The following is a 21,676-nucleotide window of genomic DNA, read 5'->3' on the forward strand; positions in this document are numbered from 1 at the left end:
ACAGTGGCATGTTTTCTAAATGAAACACAGAGGCCAGATTCTCAGTTACTGCTTTTCTGCACTCAGGGCAGGAATGGAATGGGGAGTGACAAAAATGACTTGTAGGTCCCTTTGGGCATCCCATATTCTGTGGCAATTGCAGGGGTGGAGGGGCAGCCTCCAGTGCAACCTTAGAATAGCCCTGAGCCTCTGTAACTTACGCTCTGCATTCTGAGGCTTCCTATGGACCATGGGTAGCAGAGAACAGATATAGTGTTGTGTGACCCAATGTCCTAGAAACACCACGGGCTGTGAGTGGGGCTGGTTTAGAATCCCTTCCCCAGTCAGGAAGGCCCTCCCCTGGGGGTATTCTCAGGGGCTATTTGATCCCATTTAAGGTCTTTTTACACTGATAGTGGGCCATAAAGGAGGCTTGTGTGACTGAAAATCAGGCCCAGTAAATCTGTTTAGTTTCTTAGCTGCCAGTAACTATGCCCAAATGTTTCTTTTAAACGTAGTAGTTCTTCCAATCGGAAGAGGGTGTATCTGACCACAATGCTAACCTTGGAATGCTTTATTTAATTTCAAAAACCCAGCATGAGGCCATCTACAGTAGAAGATTCCCTACACAGAAAGATACCAAAGGTACCAGCACATGTTCTCAGGAGCACAGTAAAAAAGTGAAGCATGAGCCACCTGGCGTTGGCTACCATCAGCATAAAGTTGCAGTTTTCTGCACTTTATTGTTGCTAAAAACTCCCAGATCCCATCATCCCCTGGTAGGGGGAAAGTTGGGCTCTGAATTTCCCAGGTTAGGGCAATTTCCACATCTGATTTGCCTTTGATGACATACAGAAATGTAGTTTTTCAAACATTTTTTTGACAATAGTTCATGCTTGTTTTTAATAGTTACAGCTCCCCCCTTCTTCTTCACCTTTTTCTTTCAGACTCTGGATTCTGAAGATAAGAGTAAGGACTTCTGTTGATCTGGCAATTTTCTACCAAACCTTTATTGATAAAAAGTCTTCCTTCTTTCATATTCTGGTGTGCTATATCAATGCTCTGAAAAGCAGAAAGGCAAGGAAAATCAGTACAGTAACAATGAAGAGGTGCTACATGGGAAGCAAGTTTGAGTCTTCTCTGTCTAAGTACCTTACTAAAAGTCCAGACAAGGAAAGATGAATCATTACAATAGATGATCTGCGGCTATTGCTTGTTGCACTTTTTTTTTTATATATACATTTGATGTAGTGTTATCCTTTAGAAATTAAAGCAGCTAATATCAGTCAAACGTAATTAACATTTTAAGTAATATTAAATCATCTCTTCATAAAGAAATAGTGCAGCATTTTGTTTGCTAACCTGACCAAGTTGGTCATGATAAATCTAAAATATTTCAACAAATAAGATGATGATGTCATGAAACACTAAAACTAATCTCCCCATGACAGTTCTTGGCTACTCCTATACTAATAAATAAAAATATAACACAAAGGTTATCCCTGCTATACATGTTCATACATGTTAGCGAGAAAATTTAACTGAAAACACCTACCTTTATAATCCCATTTACAAGGGCATTAAGGGATGGTTTGATAAGTCCCTTGCTAGTTAGCAAAAAGATAGTATATTGGAAATAGCCTGCAGGTCCTGAATGGGTGTGAGTGCCACTCAGTATAACATTGTCTTGTCTGTATAGCTCCCCATATTTACTCTTCAATTTCTTGATTACCTAAAAGGAAGGAGGCAGTAATTACGGAGTGTTTTTCTATCATGCCTGAAAAGTCAGTCCTTGCATCAAGGTAGTAATAGACATGTATAATCCTGGGTTTCTTTCTTTTTTTATTTTTCTGGTAATAGCATAGTCCTCCTTTCCCATATCCATCCTCCTACCCTCTCCCCGACCCACTAATGACTGAGTAATTGGAAGTGTATCTGACCAGTCAGTAAAGAACCCTTGAAGTTGTTAAATCCAGTAAATAAAGGCTGCTTTGGCTTATTTATAGCCAGTCTTATTTATTATTACAAGACATATGAAAATTACATAGAGGATTCCCATTTCTTCCCACCATACACCCTTTCTTCACACTCTCACCAGTTTGATCATCTAAGAATGTAAATTAGGAACACTTAATGGATGATATTCACCCCACACTAGCTCGCCGGCTACCAAGAAGGCACTACAGGGAAGAAAACAATATGTGCCACTGTGCTTTGGCAACCAAGTGTGCACCACAGACAAGAATAAGTATCATACGTTATCTGGGTGCCTGAGACATAAGAGAGATTAAAATACTCCATTTTAACTTCTGGCTGAAACTAGACTCATCATAATTAAATTACCTGAGGTAGCATAACCTGCACTGAAACATCATCTAGAAGCCACCTATTCTGTTAGCTAAACAGAAAACAATTAAATACATTTTTGATTTACAAATTTTTATTCTAAATACATTTTCAGAATTTCTGTACACCTGTTAGCACCACTAAGTAGTACCGGAAATCATATATTACAGGGGACTGTCAGGCATGATCTGTTGCTAAGTTTTCCACTAATACAAACATAATAAAAGCCCTCCTTTGTCCATCAAAGGATTGTCAGCTCTTTGGGACAAGGAGTGCCTCTTCCTACTTGTTTATATAGCATATAAAACAATGAGGCTGCAAGCCTGGTTGGGGTAAGTGTGACAATATTTATTTTTATTATTGTTAATAATAATAAACCTAACACAAAAAGGAAAGAGCAATTGATTCTATTCACATACCTCCAGCCTAAGTCTTTGAGACACCATGCCTATGTCAGCACTAACAAACACCACTCTTTTGGAATCATCAGGCTCTGCCACAATGAAAGCTCGACTATATAGACGAGAGAGAATTCCACCAGCCAGCTGGTCTGGATTGGCATAGCCCATCTGCGGCAGAACACAGCATTAGGCCAACCCCACACTCTCCAATTTATTGATACATATTTCCACTTGCATATATTTCTCCAAGCAAAATCATCACAGGACCCAAATTACAGCTAACCATTAAAAGCAGAATGATATAGGTTATATATTAAGTAGGGCTGTCAAGAGACTAAAAAAATTAATCATGATTAATTGTGCTGTTAATAATAGAGCTCCATTTATTTAAATATTTTTGGGTGTTTTACACATTTTCAAATATACTGATTTCAATTATAACACAGAATACAAAGTGTTCAGTGCTCACTTTATATTTATTTTATTACAAATATTTGCACTGTAAAAAACAAAAGGTATAGTATTTTTCAATTCACCTAATACAAGGATTGTAGTGCAATCTCTTTATCATGAAAGTTGAATTTACAAATGTAGAATTATGTACCAAAAAAACCTGCATTCAAAAATAAAACAATGTAAAACTTTAGAGCCTACAAGTCCAATCAGTCCTACTTCTTGTTCAGCCAATTGCTCAAATAAGTTTGTTTACATTTGCAGAAGATAATGCTGCCTGCTTCTTGTTTACAATGTCACCTGAACATGAGAACAGACATTTTGCATGGCACTGTTGTAACTGGCATTGCAAGATATTTACATGCTAGATGCACTAAAGATTCATATGTCTCTTGATGCTTTAACCACCATTCCAGAGGATATGCGTCCATGCTGATGACGTGTTCTACTTGATAACAATCCAAAGCAGTGCAGAACATCGCATGTTCATTTCCATCATCTGAGTCAGGTGCCACTAGCAGAAGGTTGATTTTCTTTTTTGGTGGTTCGGGTTCTGTAGTTTCCGCATCAGAGTGTTGCTCTTTTAAAATGAAAGCATGCTGCACACCTTGTCCCTCTCAGATTTTGGAAAGCACTTCAGATTCTTAAATCTTGGGTGGAGTGCTGTAGCTATCTTCAGAAATTGGTCTTCTTTGCATTTTGTCAAATTTGCAGCAAAAGTGTTCTTAAAATGAACAACATGTGCTGGGTCATCATCCGAGACTGCTATAACATGAAATATATGGCAGAATGCGGGTAAAACAGAGCAGGACACATACAATTCTCCCCCAAGGAGTTCAGCCACAAATGTAATTAATGCATTATTTTTTTAATGAGCATCATCAGCATGGAAGCATGCCATCTGGAATGATAGCCGGACCATGAAGAGGCATATGAATCTTTAGCACATCTGACGCTACACCGGCTACAACTGGTGCTGTTCTCACTTTCAGGTGACATTGTAAACAAGAAGCAGGCAGCATTATCTCCCATAAATGTAAACAAACTTGTTTCTCTTTGCGATTGGCTGAACAAGAAGTAGGGCTGAGTGGACTTGTAGGCTCTAAAGCAGTGATTCTCAAACTTTTGTACTGGTAACCCCTTTCACATAGCAAGGCTCTGAGTGCGACCCCCCTTATGAATTAAAAACACATATAACACCATTATAAATGCTCAAGGCAAAGTGGGGTTTAGGGTGGAAGCTGACAGCTCGTGACCCCCCCACAAAATAACCTCACGACCCCCTGAGGGGTCTCGACCCCAAGTTTGAGAACCCTGCTCTAAAGTTTTACATTGTTTTGTTTCTGAGTGCAGTTATGTAACAAAAACTAGATTTGTAAATTGCACTTTCATAATAAAGAGATTGCTCTACAATACTCGTATGAGGTGAATTGAAAAATACTATTTCTTTTATCATTTTTACAGTGCGAATTTTTGTAATAAAAAATAATAAAAAGCAAGCACTGTACACTTTGTATTCGGTATTGTAATTGTAATCAATATATTTGAAAAAGTAGAAAAACATCCAAACATATTCAATAAATTTCAATTGGTATTCTGTTGTTTAACAGGGGGATTAATCGCGATTAATTTTTTTGAGTTAATCACGTGAGTTAACTGTGACTAATTGACAGCCCTAATATTAAGTATCCTATAACTCAGGGATCTCAAACTTGAATCACCATGAGGGCCACATGAGGACTAGTACGTTGGCCCAAGGGCCGCATCACTGATACCTTTTCATATAAAGGTACAAAAGCCTGCCCTCCCGGCTCCACCCCCACTGCACCGCTTCCATGAGGCCCTGCCCCTGCCCACCCCTTCCCCGAAGTTCCCACCCCAACTCCGCCCCCTCCCTGCCCCTATTCCACCCCCTTCCCCAAATCCCTGCCCCTGCCCTGCCTCTTCTCCGCCTCCTCCCCTGAGCGCTCGGCTCCCCGTTGCTCCTCCCCCCTCCCTCCTGGAAAGCACTAAGCTCCTCCAAACAGCTGTTTGGAGGCAGGAAGCACCTGGAGGTAGACAGAGGAGTGGGGACGCAGCGCGCTGCGGGAGGGGAGCTTGGAAGGGTAAGTTAGAATAGCATACAGTAAAAAAAGTTATCAATGCACATACACACCCCATGAGTATTACATTTATACAGTGTATATGTTCACCAGTTTTCATGATATAGTTATGTAAGTTTTAAAATAAAAAAAAATATTTCCCATCTGATTTTTCCGTTTTCTGTCTACCAATCATTGAATAAAATTAATACTTGGTGATTCAGTATTTAAATATCTGGGCAGCAAAAAAAAAAAATCATCAATCAAATTTTCTGAAGAATGGTTCCTTGAGACATTCATTCTATGCAGATTGACAGACTGAAAACAAAGGGTGATCCTGCCCCATGTAATGTAAATGTAATGTAAAGTTCTATTTGTAAAGAAAACATCCTGTATAGCAGTGCTATACAAGCCATGGGATTTGGTACATGAAAGAATACTAGGATAACATGTTTCACAGATACTTTATTAAGTTCCTATACATACCAAAGGGACTTCTGCAACTAGTCCAGTGCAGTCAGCTCGACCAACACCAATCAGGTAGTTTTTAAGACCATCAGCTGAAGGGATTTGAGTTAATATGAGTGAAAACACGAATGCAATGAACATATCAGAAATGAACAGAAACTTTTTTCTCACAAAATTGAACAAGGAGGAACTGGATTATGAGGTAAATTTTCTGTTATTTATAACTGCTGTGTATGGTGAGCAGTCCCATTAATATTATGGTTGCCAAATGGCTGTGGGATTTACCATCTTTGAACCTGATATCAAAACTAGCTTCCTGTAGCGTATACAGGGTTTCAGATCCCTGCATTCAGAGCAGGCAACCCATGGTCCTACTTATAGGCTGAAGAAAATTCACAATCATTGTACACTAACCTTTGAAACAAGTCCTCTCAACTCCATCAATATTCTGTTTGTGTCAGCATAGTTCACTATTACATGCACATAGAGCTTCTGCCAGCTTTTTTAACGGGTGTTGCTGAAAAATATGTTCCAGGCCTATGTATATAGTCCAACTCACTAACCATAATGGGATAATTTCTTTTTCAATGATGCTTCTTCAATATGCTAAACTTACAGCTTTGTCCTTGACAACTTCTATGATGCAGTTCTGCATTGTCAGGGCAAAACTCTTTTGAATATCAAAACTGAAAATGTGGGGAAAGTGAAAACTGAATTGAATTTAACATCAAAATAAATAACTCAGAGGTTATTCTGCTGATTACGTTATTCAATTTCGTATTCATCCTCACAAGAAGTGGATGGGAACCCAGGTAGTTTCATAAAGACCCTAAGATAGGTAGTGGCACGGCAGTCAGTGTTTCACACCTACTGACAGTTGTTTGAATCAGAAAAACAAATCACCAAACTTGTAATAAATAAAGATGAAAAACAGACCATTAAACCCTGGGCCTATTCAAAACTTAACATTTAATTCTTGGGGTCAGATCCTCACCCCCCACTCCAGCTCCTCTACACCAGGTAAAAGAACTGGAGCAGCATAAAGGGGGCCTACAAGCTCCAGAAATGCGGAGGAAGGATTTCTTGATGCAGATACTGAGGGCAACAGCCATAAGGCTGCCCTCCAAGGCCCCCTTTGAAAGACCTGCAGGAAGGGGTGGTGCTCAGGGTGTGAGGTAGGTTGGCCGGGTATTGCACTGTTTATAGTACTGCAAAGATTTCAGGCACACAGTGGCCCCCACGACAGCTCAAGAAGGGTGCCATAACTTATGCCCAGAGTACTATTTAAATTATGCTGGCGCCCCTTGTAGCCTTTGTAGCAATCAAGATGAGGAGGCTGCAAAGGCTTCTTAAAACCACCATAGCACATCCTCCCTTTAGGCTCTGAGTGGGCTGCTTTGAGGTGCAAGGCACAATCTCACCCTCTGTGTTGTTATCCTTCTACATACAAGGGAGCCTCATATAGAGGCTTAGTTAGAACAGGTTGGACACAACAGGGGTGTAACAGTGTGGAAGGTTCTAAGACCTTGGTCAGACAAACAGTTACTTCTGCTGACTCATGTTACCAAGTGGGTCCTAGTACCTACAACCCAGGGTATACCTATGTCTATCTACTCAGACTATACAAACAAATTTTTGCTCACCACAAATGTGTATGTGCATAATTGGATGACATATTCAGTTAATTCAAAGATTGATCTTCCTATGAAAAAATGTAGTTGTAGGAGCCTAAGTTCCCAGTGACCGATGGGCAAGACGCTTTTCATTTTATACTTATTATGACTCAGTTGTTAAGCAATATATGGCAGTCAGCATGGTCTAGTGCAGTGGTTTTCAAACTTTTTTCTGGTGACCCCGTTGAAGAAAATTGTTGATGCCCGTGACCCAATGGAGCTGGGATGAGGGGTTTGGGGTGTGAGAGGAGCTCAGGGATGGTGCAGAGGGTTGGGGTGCGGGGGTGAGGGCTGCAGGGTGGGGCCAGGAATGAGGGGTTCAGGGTGTGGGAGGGAGCTCTGGGCTGGGGCAGGGGGGTTGGGGTGTGGGAGGGGTCAGGACTCTAAGCTGAGGGTGCAGGCTCTGGGGTGGGGCCAGAGATGAGAGGTTTGGGGTGCAGGAGGGAGCTCTGAGTTTGGGGGGGGGGGTGCAGACTCCGGAGTGGGGCCAGGGATGAGGGGTTTGGGGTGCAGGAGGGAGCTCTGGGTTGGGGGGGTGCAGACTCTGGAGTGGGGCCAGGGATGAGGGGTTTGGGGTGCAGGAGGGAGCTCTGGGTTTGGGGGGGTGCAGACTCTGGAGTGGGGCCAGGAATGAGGGGTTCAGGGTGTGGGAGGGGGCTCTGGGCTGGGGCAGGGGGGTTGGGGTGCAGGAGGGGGTCAGGACTCTAAGCTGGGGGTGCAGGCTCTGGGGTGGGGCCAGAAATGAGAGGTTTGGGGTGCAGGAGGGAGCTCTGGGTTTGGGGGGGGTGCAGACTCTGGAGAGGGGACAGGGATGAGGGGTTTGGGGTGCAGGAGGGGGCTCCAGGTTGGGGGTGCTCAGGTGCAGCAGTGCAGCAGGGGTGCAGAGGCAGGCTTCCTGCCTGTCCTGGCACAGCAGACGGCACTGCACCTCAGAAGCAGTCAGCAGCAGGTCCAGCTCCTAGGTGGAGGCACGCAAGAAGCTCCATGCAGCTCTCGTCTGCAAGCACCTCCCCTCCCCCAACATCCCAGCCAATGGGAGTGCGGAGCCGGTGCACAGGGTGGGGGCAGCACGTGGAGCCCCATGATCCCCCTGCCTAGGAGCCGGACCTGCTGTTGGCTGCTTCCAGGGCTTCGCACGGTGTCAGAACAGGAAGGGACGAGCCTGCCTTAGCCAGGAAGCACCACCAATGGGACTTTCGACGGCCCGGTTGGCAGCGCTGACCAGAGCCACTGCAACCCTTACATTCCACGACCCAGTGCTGGGTCGCGACCCACAGTTTGAAAACCACTGGTCTAGTGGGGAGCGCACTGGATAGAAAGTCAGGCGACAAGGATTTTTTTTTATTCTTGTCTCTGCTGTGTAACTCTGGGCAAGTCATGTCACTTCTCTGTTTCTGTTTCCTCTTCCACGTTAGTCTATCATGCCTGTTTACGCTGTAAAATCCTGAGCGCAGGAAATCTCACTCGCCATGTGTTTATATAGTGCACTGCACAATGGGACCAAATCCTAGCTGATGCCTCTAACTAAACATCAACATAATAGAAATAAGTATCATAAATTCACACACTTCCAGTTAGTTTGTAATAAATTCATTTTCAGCCTTTGTTCATGAAGCTTCATCAAGGCCCAGAAAACATTCTATATCAAAACAGTTGCATGGCATCTGATAATGGAATCAAAATACCTTTAAGTAACTTGCCGTTAAGTTCTGTGGTCCTGCTTTTTTTAGGGACAAAGAGAAGAATGAGAAGAATCAAAGCAATTATTGTCATCAGCGTGAAGAGGACAATGAGCACCACTTCCAGGCATGAGAAACGGGATTTGCACTTTTCACCCATTGCAGGAACAAAAACTACAGAAAAAAGAAGAGGAAGAAGCTGTAAGAAATTCAAATGGAAGTCAGCACATTGATCCCAGTTCAGTGTGTCCAAAGCAAGTTTAGGCCATGTCCTCCAGTGTCACAGCTAACTTCAGATCATACCAAACTCCTTCCCTTTAGGGACCTCCTTGCTCCCTATCTAGGGCACATTTCGATAGGGAGAACAGCAGATGCAGGACGATCTCTTCTACCATGTCCTGGGTTTCCCACAAAATGTGCTTGACTTTTAAATAAGCCCTAACTGATTGGAAGCCCTTCAGTGGATGAAAAATCCTCCATTCACGGAGTATCTGAGGTTAATATAGCAGCTTATACCTGACAGCATTTCCTACAGTGCATATGTCAGAGCACCTCTGAAAACGTACAGAATTCATTGTACAAATGACATTATTAAATTTAGCAAACACAAACTACTCAGTAGGAACTGGACACAGGGCGAAATTCAAGTGTCATCGTTCAGCAATATATTTTTCCATTTGGAAAACGTCGTGATTGTGATGACATTACAAAGCCCGAAATATGTTTTACCCAGCTCTCCAAAACAATGCAGAGAGACCAACTGAGCAAAATGTTTCAAAAACAGAGGGTTATAATGGAAAATATTTTGCTACTTTAGCTGTTACAACATAATTTATATGCAAAAAGAAAAGGAGGACTTGTGGCACCTTAGAGACTAACCCATTTATTTGAGCGTGAGCTGCAGCTCACTTCATCGGATGCATTCCGATGAAGTGAGCTGTAGTTCACGAAAGCTTATGCTCAAATAAATGGGTTAGTCTCTAAGGTGCCACAAGTCCTCCTTTTCTTTTTGCGAATACAGACTAACACTGCTGCTACTCTGAAACCTATAATTTATATGATTTTTTAAAGTTTATCTGCTGAAATTATCAATATTGAAGATAAAATTTCCTTAGGATGAAAATACTGTATATTATACTCTTGGTTCACATTCTGTATAAAGATTTGTTTCACCAAGTCTTTCAACCACACCATGATCTTTTATAAATAGTAAATGAAAATCACCTCTGCTTCATTTGTAAACTGAGAGGTGAATGGGCAGCTTTCTTCCTAGGCAGTGCTGAAAGGAGTGGATAGATTTAACCAACAGTTACCTCAGCTACATGGGTGTTGTCTTTTCTGGGTGTGGACTTTAAAAATGTATCACGTCCTTAACTATATATTTTCCTGGGATTGCACATGTGCCCTCAGTAATGTTTTCCTTAATGGGAAGTTTTGATTTCCCCCTGCACCTTTAACATTGTTATGCATCTTTATGCTCTTTTACTATCATACAGACAATATATCAAACCACACAGGTGGAAGGAAGCACAATGCTAAAGCTTGTGCTGTGAATTTTTCAAGTAGACTATAGAAGGACTGGGTAGCACTGCCCATGATGATGGTTGTCCGACCCTTCCCTTTGTTTTCAGTTCCTTATAACTGCCAATCTTTAACCATTTGGGGCTGAACTTTTCCGTGTTGGGTTTCTGCCTAAGGTTGAGTTGTTTTGGAAAGTTTCAGCCAAAACAGGTCAGCTGTTTCCAAGAACAAATCGAGGGAAAAAATAAGTAGGCACTCGAAAGATAAAAGGGGATATCCTCTCCATAACTAGTTAAAATATAGTTAAATCCAAAGCTGACTGCAAAGAGTTACAAAGGGGTCTCACAAAACTATTGCCTGGGGCAACAAAATGGCAGACGAAATTCAGTGTTGATCAATGCAAAGTCACGCACACTGGTAAACATAATCCCAGCCACACATGCAGTATGATGGGGTCTAAATTAGCTGTTACCACTCAAGAAAGATCTTGAAGTCACTGTGGATCGTTCTCTGGAAACATATGCTCAATGTGCAGCGGCAGCCAAAAAAGCTAACAAACGTTAGGAACCACTAGGAAAGGGATAGATAATAAGGCAGACAATATTATAATGCCACTATATAAATATGTGTTACACCCACACCTGGAATACTGCATACAGTTATGGTCACACACACCCCCACCATCTCAAAAAATATATTAGAATTGGAAAAATTTAGAGAAGGGCAACAAAAAATGAGGAAAGGTTAAAAAGACTGAGACAGTTCAGCTTAGAAAAGAGACAACTAGAGGGGTTGGGGATATGCTAGAGGTCTATGAAATCATGACTGGTATAGAGAAAGTGAATCAGGATGTGTTATTTACCCCTTGACCATGTTCCCCCTCAGTCTTCTATTCTCCAGACTAAACAAACACTTTTTCTCTATCTTTCCTCATAGCTCAGGTTTTTCTAGACCTTTAATCATTTTGTTGCTCTATTTTGAACTTTCTTTAATTTATCCATATCTTTCCTGAAATGTGGCTCCCTGAACTGGACACAATACTCTAGTTGAGGCCTAATCAGTGCAGAGTAGAGAAAAATAATTACTTCTCGTGTCTTGCTTACAACACTCCTGCTAATACATCCCAGAATGATGCTTTTTTTTTTTTTTTTTTTGGCAACAGAGTCACACTGTTGACTCATATTTAACATGTGATCCACTCTGACCCCCAGATCCCTTTCTGCAGTACTCCTTCCTAGGCAGTCATTTCCCATTTTGTATGTGTGCAACTGATTGTTCCTTCCTAAGTGGAGTACTTTGCATTTGTTCTTATTGAATTTCATCCCATTTACTTCAGACCATTTCTCCAATTTGTCCAGATTATTTTGAATCTGTTTCTGTGCTATTGTATAAGAACATAAGAATGGCCATACTGGGTCAGACCAAATGTCCATCTAGCCCAGTGTCCTGTCTTCCAGCAGTGGCCAATGTCACATGTCCCAGAGGGAATGAACAGAACAGGTAATCATCCAGTGATCCATCCCATGTTGCCCATTCCCTAGCTTCTGGCAAACAGAGGCTAGGGACACCTAGTGTGTATAGGTTTCATGATTACAAATGTTATTATATTTTACTCTAAATACAGAGGTTGTTCTCTACAAAAGAAGTCTTTAGCCTCATCTTATGCCATTTTTCTAATCTGCAGAGATGATATATACACAGTCAAAACAACTGATTGAAAGGAGTTAAACTCTTTGGAAAAGGTGTCACGTGGTTTTAAAAGATGTCAGTTATAAATAACATAAAAAAAGTCTGTGTGTCAAACCAATTTGCTACATAAAATATTTTTGTTTGTTTCACCCTCCATTTGTAAGATAAAGCAGTCATATTTCATCCCTATCATTCACAAAGTTTTGGCATTAACAGAAAGGGTCCTAACTTTTAAAGGATTTTTCTGTTTTTGTTTTTTTGCGTTTACAACCTGGTTTACAAACTCAGATTTAAAATTTGGTGTCCAATTCCATGGTACTACAAACCCAGCAAACTATACTGAATCAGTGCTTCACAGCCTAATTGTATTAAGGGGTGGGGAGGCTAATCATGCATTTTTCAAGGTGGCTAGAAACAAAGTGCCAAAACAAAACCACCACCAACAAAAGTATTTGCTAAATAGAAACGACTAAACCTCAAAACAGAGAATCTTACCTTACAGTATATAATTGATTAAAGATTTCAGAATTCTGGAAACTCAAATAATCCCTTAGTAAAATGTGCAGCTTTTCTATCCCACTTCTCTTTGTTCATGAACTTCTAGCGGTCTGAAGGAAAGTCAGGTTATTCTTATAGTAACATGAAAGCTTTCTAGATTTATTGCAATTATTATTATTATTACCCCTATGAGTCAGTGACAGTACAAGATAAGAAGCTCATACATCAATAATATTAGGAGCTGTAAAATATATTTTTTAGCATGAGGCAAGTTTAAGCAATGTCTATCAAAAACATCATTTTATGAAAGCTCAGTTTATAAATTATTCTATATTGACCACGACATGAAGGCCAAGCACAACCTCAGTACGTCCATGGTTTGTCAAAACACTGATCTTTTAATCTTTGCATTATTATTGGGCCAAGGCTGCCAAGTTCAGAAGTTCAGTTCTAAGAGTGACTATCTCTGTACAATATAAACAGCAATATCAAGGGCTCATTCTTCCATGGCGCTACAAAAGCTTATTTGGAAATAACACATATCTTATTATGTTAATAGCTGTTATTAACAATGAAATAATAGATTCTAAAAGTACTATAAACCTTACCTTGTAATCCAACCTTAGTACTTTATTAAATGGCAACAAACTTCATGGCCATAGAGTTCAGTTTGCTGGCTAATACCTTGTGCCCTTCCAGAACATCAAGATCAGCAAAACTCAAACACTAGAAAATTAGGCTGGTTTAAATGTGTCAGTCAGGGGAGTGAAAAATCCAGCCCCTCCCCCTCCCCCCCAGCAGTATAGTTAAGATGACCTAAATACCCATGTAGATAGCACTAAGTCAACAGAAGAATTCTTTTGTTGACCTAGCCACTGTCTTTTGGGGAGGTGGATCACCTACACTGACAGAAGAACAGCTCCCATCAGCATAGGTAGTGTCCACACTGAAGCAATACAGTGGCGCAGCTGTGCCATTGTAGCATTTGAAACGTAGATGAGCCCATAGAGTTAAGGCCAGAGCAGAGCTGGTGCTCCATAATTGTTTATGAAATTAGATGGAGAATGGAAGGAATTGGCACTCCACATCTATCAGCAGCATAGCAGGCCCCGAGAGGTATGAAGTGGCCCAGTCAATGAATTGTTCTCAGCTGAAATAGATTAATACAGCCTGAAACAATAGCTATTAGATGTGTGAATTGCTTTGTTCATGTCAGTGGGTGTTCCCTTTCCACCCCCAACCGCTGTGTCGGAGAATTTCTGATACATGTCAAACACACCCATTCTCAGCTCTTCACCCCAGTGTCAGCAGTGTGTTCTTGGTGCATGCTCTGAGCATGCCAGTTCTATGCTCCTATCCCCACCCAGAGGTGCAGGTCTCCCCAGATTCTGGCTCACATGGGGAGAGAGAGACAGGCTCAGACCCCCTTCCCCCAGAAAAGCAAGCCCCTGAGAACCTGGCTCATGTGAAGGGGCAGGGAGGGGGTTCACACCCCATGGATGCACTGGGTGCCCTCAGATTATGGCACACACATTGGAGGGGAACGTGGACTAATAGGTGCCCTTGCTCCTATTCTTCCACAGTCCCTATCACCCAGCCCCATGTTTCCTTTCCCTGTGTCCCACCTGACTAACCTCCTCCCTTCTCACTCCCCAAGTCCTCATCCCCTCCCCATCATCTAATCCCGCAACCCCTCTCCCACATTCCCATCCACTCTTTCACCCTAATTACCCTTGTCTCCCAGTGAGCATTTGCTTGTGTAGTTTATCATCTGTTCAGAAAATTGTTTCAGTACCTCCTGAATATTCTGCTGTATTCAGATTACATTTCCTCAAAATTAAAAAAAAAAAGAAAAAAAACTTTTACAAAGGCAGATTGGACCAACGTGACTGCCTCTTTCACTTGAGATTTCTGCCCTGGGTTGGATTAGAACTCAGAGTTCTAGGATAGTGCTCAGATCTACCCAGCTCCTGCAATGTTGAGGTAGCTTTCCAGAAAGTTAGCTTATGTGCACAGCATAATCCATTAGGCACCCAAGTAGGCCTATGAGCCTGTGTGTGCGTAGCTGGACAAAAAAAAACTTGCTCAAATAACATTTTAATTTGATTATCCCCAAAGGGCTAGTGTGGGCTATACATTCTGTTGGGTTTCTTCTTCATATGGCTGATGTAGAACAACTACACTTTTACATTCAGATGGGTAACCAGATAATTGGGGTAACCATTGAGCACTGGAGACCCTGGTGCAACGATCTGAGCCCTGGTCAGGTCAGTATCTGTGAGCAAAATATGTTGTCAAAATGTGTCAACTTTAAGAAAAGCTTCCGCCCCCCCGAGGACTGTATCTTGGGAACTGTTTTGTCAAGTGGACCCAAAGTTGGGTCACTAACAGCACCCCACACCTGCAAGAAGCACACCAAATTTCAAGGCAATATGATTAACCAAATTAATTTTAGATTACTTTGAACAGTTGCGCTTTAAATAGAAATCTGGTCTTAAATATATCAGAGCTGTCACTCTGATTTATTGATGCAACAGTCTCGTCCAGGCAACTGCTATAGTCGATGCATTAACCACTGCTGAGTATTAATGTCGTATGTCCCAAACAGGATAATTGTAGAGAGCTGCAGCCATTACCCTCCCCAAATATGCACTTACTTCATATCTGCAAAGAAATGCAAATATTAAAAAGTGAACTGCAGAGATTTTTATGGAAACAATTTAAAAAACAGTGTAAGATTTCTAATCATTAACAGAACATGGGTTTAAAATTTGCAAATGGATTATATTTTAAAGCAAAATCTCTGAAAATCACTTTTCTTTGTATTTACCAAATCTAAACTTCAATTTTTCATAATGCATGAGTTCACCATTTCCTAAAACCAGACTTCTCCATTGTTTTAGCCAAACACCTTTCTGGTTTTCATTTACATGTTGATGGTTGCTTGGAGCAATTCCATTTTACCAAATCTTTCTATATGTTTAGGTTCCAACCTGTGCCTGAAACCAGTTTGTTGCCCAAGCCTGTAACAAAAAAAAAAAAAATGAAGTACACAGTAGGAATCTTGCCCTTCACTTTTTGAAACACCCAAAACTCCCATTGCATACCCTGAATTCACACTGAAATCAAGGAATGCAGGTGTAAATCCCAATTTTTCTTACATGCTCAGTTTGTGCACAGTCTGAAAACCAGGAGATTCTGACAACTGCCTCTTGAAATTGATACATACTTTTGTCTAACAGGATTCAAATAGTTAATATCCCAGTTACCCCTGGGAATGATAAATCAAATTCAACATGCTAAGGTCAGATAAATAACTGTTTGACTCTGCAATTTTCAGAATAATCTTTTTCAAGATGTAGCATTTTCTGATATATTATCTCTTTCCAATGATACAGATAAAGAATTTATTGCATCTGTCATCAGCAAAAATTGGCCTGTTTTGACATACAAGGTTACAAAACACATATATTTATAGCTGTCACTGTATCAGGGACATTACATAGAGCTATGTGCTAATAAGTTGCTAATAGCAACTTTCAAAGAAGTATACTTGTTCTCCCTTCTTTCTCTAAAGCTCAGTAAGTACTGCTCTTTGATCACTACTGAATGCTTTATGTAATTAAAATAACCAAATCTTAGGAAATCTCATATTTTTGACTAACATATAAAACCTACATTAAGTGCAAAACTGTTAATCTGAAAATTTATTTTTACATAAGCAAATATACACATACAGTATAATTCCAGTTATCCGAATTCCTTTTACCCAAAAAGCTTAATCATCTGAATCCACAGTATGTTTCTGACACACACACCCCTGTACATTAATCACCTACTAATAATGTGTCAAATAGCAGTTAGAGCTCATCAGTGGCTCTGTATGAGCAGTTACCTGCAATAACTGAGGCCCATTCTGCACTAGTAATTTACATCCGTACAGTTATGTTTCTCTAGGGTGTGAAAACTCCACCACCCCCCCCCGAGAGGATGCTGACCTAACCCCTGCTGTAGACTACACTAGATTGACGGAAGAATTCTTGCGTTGAGCTAGCTAGTGCTTCTCAGGGAGGTGAATTACTCATCCCATTGGGAGAAGCCCTCCCATTGGCATAGGTATTGTATACACCAGTGGTTCTCAACCTATTTACCATTGTGGGTCACATTTGCAGCTCTCTATGTATTATGTGGGCTTATCCACCCAATATATATACACTACCTGCATGGCCTTGAGGATGTCACACGGGCCAAGCTGTGTGCTGACTGGGTTGCAAGCAGCCCCTGGGCTGCTGATTGAGAACCACTGGTCTACACAGAAGCACTACAGTGGGGGAGCTGCACTGCTGTAGCATTTTAAGTGGATACATAGCCTGAGACCTAATACTTCGGCAGCAGCAAGAGCAGCTTGACAGGACAATACCAAAAAGAAAAATATCTACGTTGAATCTAAAGCAGAAACTAAAGATTCTCAGGGACCTAGAAAGAGGAGAAAAATTGTTGATGTGGCACAGCTGCACAATGCTGGTAACTCCACTGTCTGCAATATCTGTGAGGGACAAGCCGCGGACCATTGCTGCAGACCTCTCAATAAATGTGAGGGACAAGCTGCAGACTATTGCTGCAGCCATGGGCAGTGGTATTTGGATAGAAAAAAAGGTGGCCTCTTCTGACTAGTGCTGTGACCCAGGCTTCAAAAAGAACAAGGAGAGCCTGACTATATTAGCCTGTAGTAACACCGCATAACCTACCTCTCCTACTCATTGGGAAGTCTGCCAACCTCTAATGTTTTAAGCACATCAGCCTTGCCTCCCTTCCCATGATTTACAGAGCCCAGATGGGTGCATGGATGAACATTGAGCTCTTCTGTGCCTCGTTCTTGACAACTTCATCCCTGCTGCATGCTCCTTTCTTCGTTCAAAAGGACTATGCACTGACAAAGAGCTTCAGAACTGCTGATGGCCCATATAATGTGAATTTTTGCTGGCTAACTCCCCAGCAAAAATTCACCCAATGGACTAGGAGGTGTTGGCAACACTAAAGAATGGACAGAGGCAAATTGACCCGCTATGTCCTTAATGATGAAAACAAGAAGCTAACTGTGACTTACATTATCAAGTGAATGTCGATTAAGGATGCCATCCATACGGTGGCCAAGTCATGGAAGGATATCCGAACATCACCAAAAAAATAAAAGCTAGGCTAAGTATACACTGCTGCAGCTTCCCAAAAATGCCTCTGAATCTGATACCCCCAGTCAGCAACCTCTTTGCCAAACAATTTTCTTTTAATGCCCAAGAGGTGGAACACTGGGCCCAGACTGAGGGAGCCGATAAGGGATACAGTGACTTGTCTGACAGTGACAGTCTGCAATCTATCTTAGAGCGGGAGCAGACCAAAGTTTGTGAAATCAGTAATGAACAAACTCAAGTGGAGCCAGATGATGTGAGAATCCCAAGTGATGGTAAGTCCACCAACTACCTGGAGAAAGTTATTATCTGGCTAGGAAACCAGATGAATACAGAATCTTACAGATGCTACTGTTGCATCAGCTATGTCAGAATGCTGTACAAAAAAAGAAATCCTCACAAATGGCAGTCAGATTTTAAAAAAAAATTGAGAATGAAACTATGTCCACTGTGATTTTAATACAATGTTGACGGTTCAATATATTCAATATATTTTTCATCAGGTAGAAAGTATTAAGCATTACTCCTTCCATTCCCCAAATTTCTATTTCAGTGAAACTGCAGCTCAAAATAGCACTTCCATTTATCCAAACATCCAGTTATCTGAAATTTTCAGACGTTCCCCAGGACATTTGGATAAACAGGAGCATACTGCACACATGCACACCCCCCGCCCCCCAACACACATACACATTCATATGTAGAATGCAACAAGCTCCTAAAAACTATATATCATAACCAGGAGAGTTAATCCTCCTTTCAACTGCTTTCCAAATGATAACAAATCACAGCATAGGAGTTCACTGTGCTGTCTATTTATTCTGGAAGATACAGTTTTACAATAGTAGAGAAACAACAGAGAATTACAGCTTCCCTAGGCTTTAGTAAGTAGAAAGCACTGAAATATCACTTCGTTTTCAGGCCCCCACAGACTTCCTCAATCTGTTATTTCAACCCAAATAAGATAAAGAAGTCGATAATTTGATCTATATTTTTTACTCAACTAAAGTGGACATTGTATCCTTCAAAGGTATTAAGTGGTAACAACAAAGATGATGTTAAAGAAATTATATAAACTAACCAATTACAACTATACACAAAAATTTAGATCAACTTTTGGGCAGGGAAGACTAATAATATTCCACACCTGAAAGCTATAGAAAAAAATGGAATTCTAATGCTGCAATAAACCATACTGTATTATTGTGTCACCAGATGGCACTGGTACAGTCTTACAGATTCTGCTTAATTGACTGTGTAGGCAGTTAGATCTTGGAGAAATGGGTGCCATTGGTTGTGAAACAGTTGTTTTACAGAAATCAAACAGATCACAGTATCATCTCACTTTCCTGAGTGGAAATCATTTCCTGGAATCATTATTATGTACCTACATGATATATGACATACCAGAGAAAGTGTCTGAAAATGTATACGCTTCTTCACACTTCAAAGTACTTTCAAATACATTATACTATACATCAGTTTGTATTTATGCTGGGACCATATTAAATCGCTTATTAGGACTTCCTTTCTTCTATGGCACCATCAGTAATGAGCCACATTAATATAATTAATAACACAAAATTAGAGTGTTTTATTAGGATCTAGGTCAACAGGCTAGGTCGTGAGGGGAGTGTTCCACTCAGTTTGTATACACAGCAGATGGCAACAAAAAATGAGCCATTATTTAGAGAAGAGCGATCTTGATTTTTCGCAGTGGAAGGATGGCATTCTGGTGCCATTAGGACAGCACTTATTTTAGCAAAAATTACTTGGTGTTACAAAGATTAGGGAGTGGAATTTAAAACTTAGTAAAATATTAGCTTAGTTGTAAGACTGCAGGACGAAAAGGAAGTATTTTTAGTTGCAAAGCAATCAGATTTCAAAGGTTCTTTCAGCTCAATAGATAAGACAGATAGTGAAGCCTTCAGTTCCAAGATAAATGGACTATAGCTGAGACTATTTTTTCTGCATTAGAAATATGCAATATATTTAAAGAAATTTGTTCTCTTAGTTCAAAGGATTCAATCAATGCCCTCTTGATTACAGATAACAGACCTCAAGCTCTTTGATTCTAGCATTCCACCAAAGAAATCAACAAAGATGAGAGTAAAAGTAAATATATATATATTATATATATATATATATTATTATATAATAAATAAATATATATATACTTCCTTGAGCAGTAAGATTGTACTTCTAAATCACCAGGAATGTGACAGTCAAATGACCTCCATATATTAGCAATCTTAAAGATTTAAAGTTCATACGCAGATATCAGCAAATATAAGATGGGGGAAGGAATCTTTACGTCCCTCACTCTTAACTCTTCATCATGGCAGGACCATGAACATCTGGTCACTTAAATGTCCTTTGGATCTTGTTTGCAAACATGAACAATCATTGCATTGTTCTCCCAGGAGAAAATAGGACACTATCTAGGCAGTTACACACCAGAACCTGCTGCATCAACTGTTTCAAAATTCCTTAATCATCACTGCAAGGGTAGGAACAACAAAAATCACTTCTGACTATTAGTAATACTTTGAACTTAAGTAGCACCAAGGATCTCAAAGTGCTTCACAAAAAGATGTAAGCCTCATAATGTGAGGTATTACACCCATTGCATAAACTGAGACACAGAGGGAAAGTAATTTTCCCTAGGTCACCCAGCACATCTGTGGCCAAGTTGGGCAATGACTATAGCAGTCCTGATTGCCAGCGCTATTCACTAATTACTAGAAAGCACCAATTACTATGCTTCTGCTCTTCCAAGAAAACAGGTTATGGTTGAGTCTGGGTAACCAATAAGGTAAGTAACTGGTAACTAAGGAAAAAAAACATTGACAACTCTATAGACAAACTGTCTTCTCAGGAAGATGATGAATGGCGAGTGTTATATTTCCATCCCCTCACTGCACATTTCATGAATTAACCTAATCAGATACAATGCCTGTCTGTATGTTTAAAAAAAAAAAAAACAATTCACAAAGGCAACCAGTTAATCGTTAGACTATATTGCTCCTTTTTTCAATATGCAAATGTTTCCTTCCAGACTTGACAACTGAGACATGCTGTTTTCTTGAATCTCAGTCTCTCTTAACTTGGGTGTTATGCAGCCTTACAGCTAACTTTTAAAAATTAGCTAGTTTGGTAGTTAGGTTCTGTCCTAATAAATTCATACAATACCTGTATCCTCTCTATACATCTCATGAAGGTGAGCCCTTCTGTCTTGATTCTTCTCCTACGTCAGCATGCAGGTTTGGTTACAGGAAAAAAACCTGTATACATCATAGTTTAGTTTTTAAAAAAACAACAACTAAGATGTGTAGGAACAAAACCCTCTCTTATGTTTATTGTAACTTTCATCCATACCTCACATTGTCCCTCTCTTGCTATCCTTTACCAAACTTAGATTGTAAATTTCCTGGGACATAGATCTATTCAAATGTTCTGCACAGCACCAAGCACATTATGGATCTACAGAAAGAATACATAACAAATCCTGATAGAAAAGGTCAACATGGCAATCAATATATATATTTCTGCGTGTCATAATAAAAGAGCTTGCAGTGGGCCATACACTAACTCTTTTTCTGGGCACCATGAAACATAGATTACTAGCCTAGAAATCCAGCTGGAGTGAAATATGCCAAGAACCAATTTATCTACATTCCAGGTGTAAAGCATATGAAAAAA

General features: G+C 40.6%; 1 protein-coding gene across 1 annotated transcript in view; it reads right to left on the reverse strand.

Moving 5' to 3' along the window:
* Nucleotides 1–9,242, reverse strand: part of LOC141991641 (putative neutral ceramidase C) — a 33,635-nt gene extending 24,393 nt beyond the window's left edge. Inside the window, exons 1-5 of the mRNA XM_074959977.1 lie at nt 9,087–9,242; nt 5,747–5,820; nt 2,745–2,894; nt 1,535–1,711; nt 914–1,041 (exon numbers count right to left, since the gene is read on the reverse strand). Coding sequence (XP_074816078.1) covers nt 914–1,041; nt 1,535–1,711; nt 2,745–2,894; nt 5,747–5,820; nt 9,087–9,240 — 683 coding nt within the window. The 5' untranslated portion in view covers nt 9,241–9,242. The remainder of the gene's footprint in view (nt 1–913; nt 1,042–1,534; nt 1,712–2,744; nt 2,895–5,746; nt 5,821–9,086) is intronic.
* Nucleotides 9,243–21,676: the final 12,434 nt, after the last annotated feature.

Source organism: Natator depressus, chromosome 7 (assembly GCF_965152275.1).
Source record: "Natator depressus isolate rNatDep1 chromosome 7, rNatDep2.hap1, whole genome shotgun sequence".
NCBI lineage: Eukaryota > Metazoa > Chordata > Testudines > Cheloniidae > Natator > Natator depressus.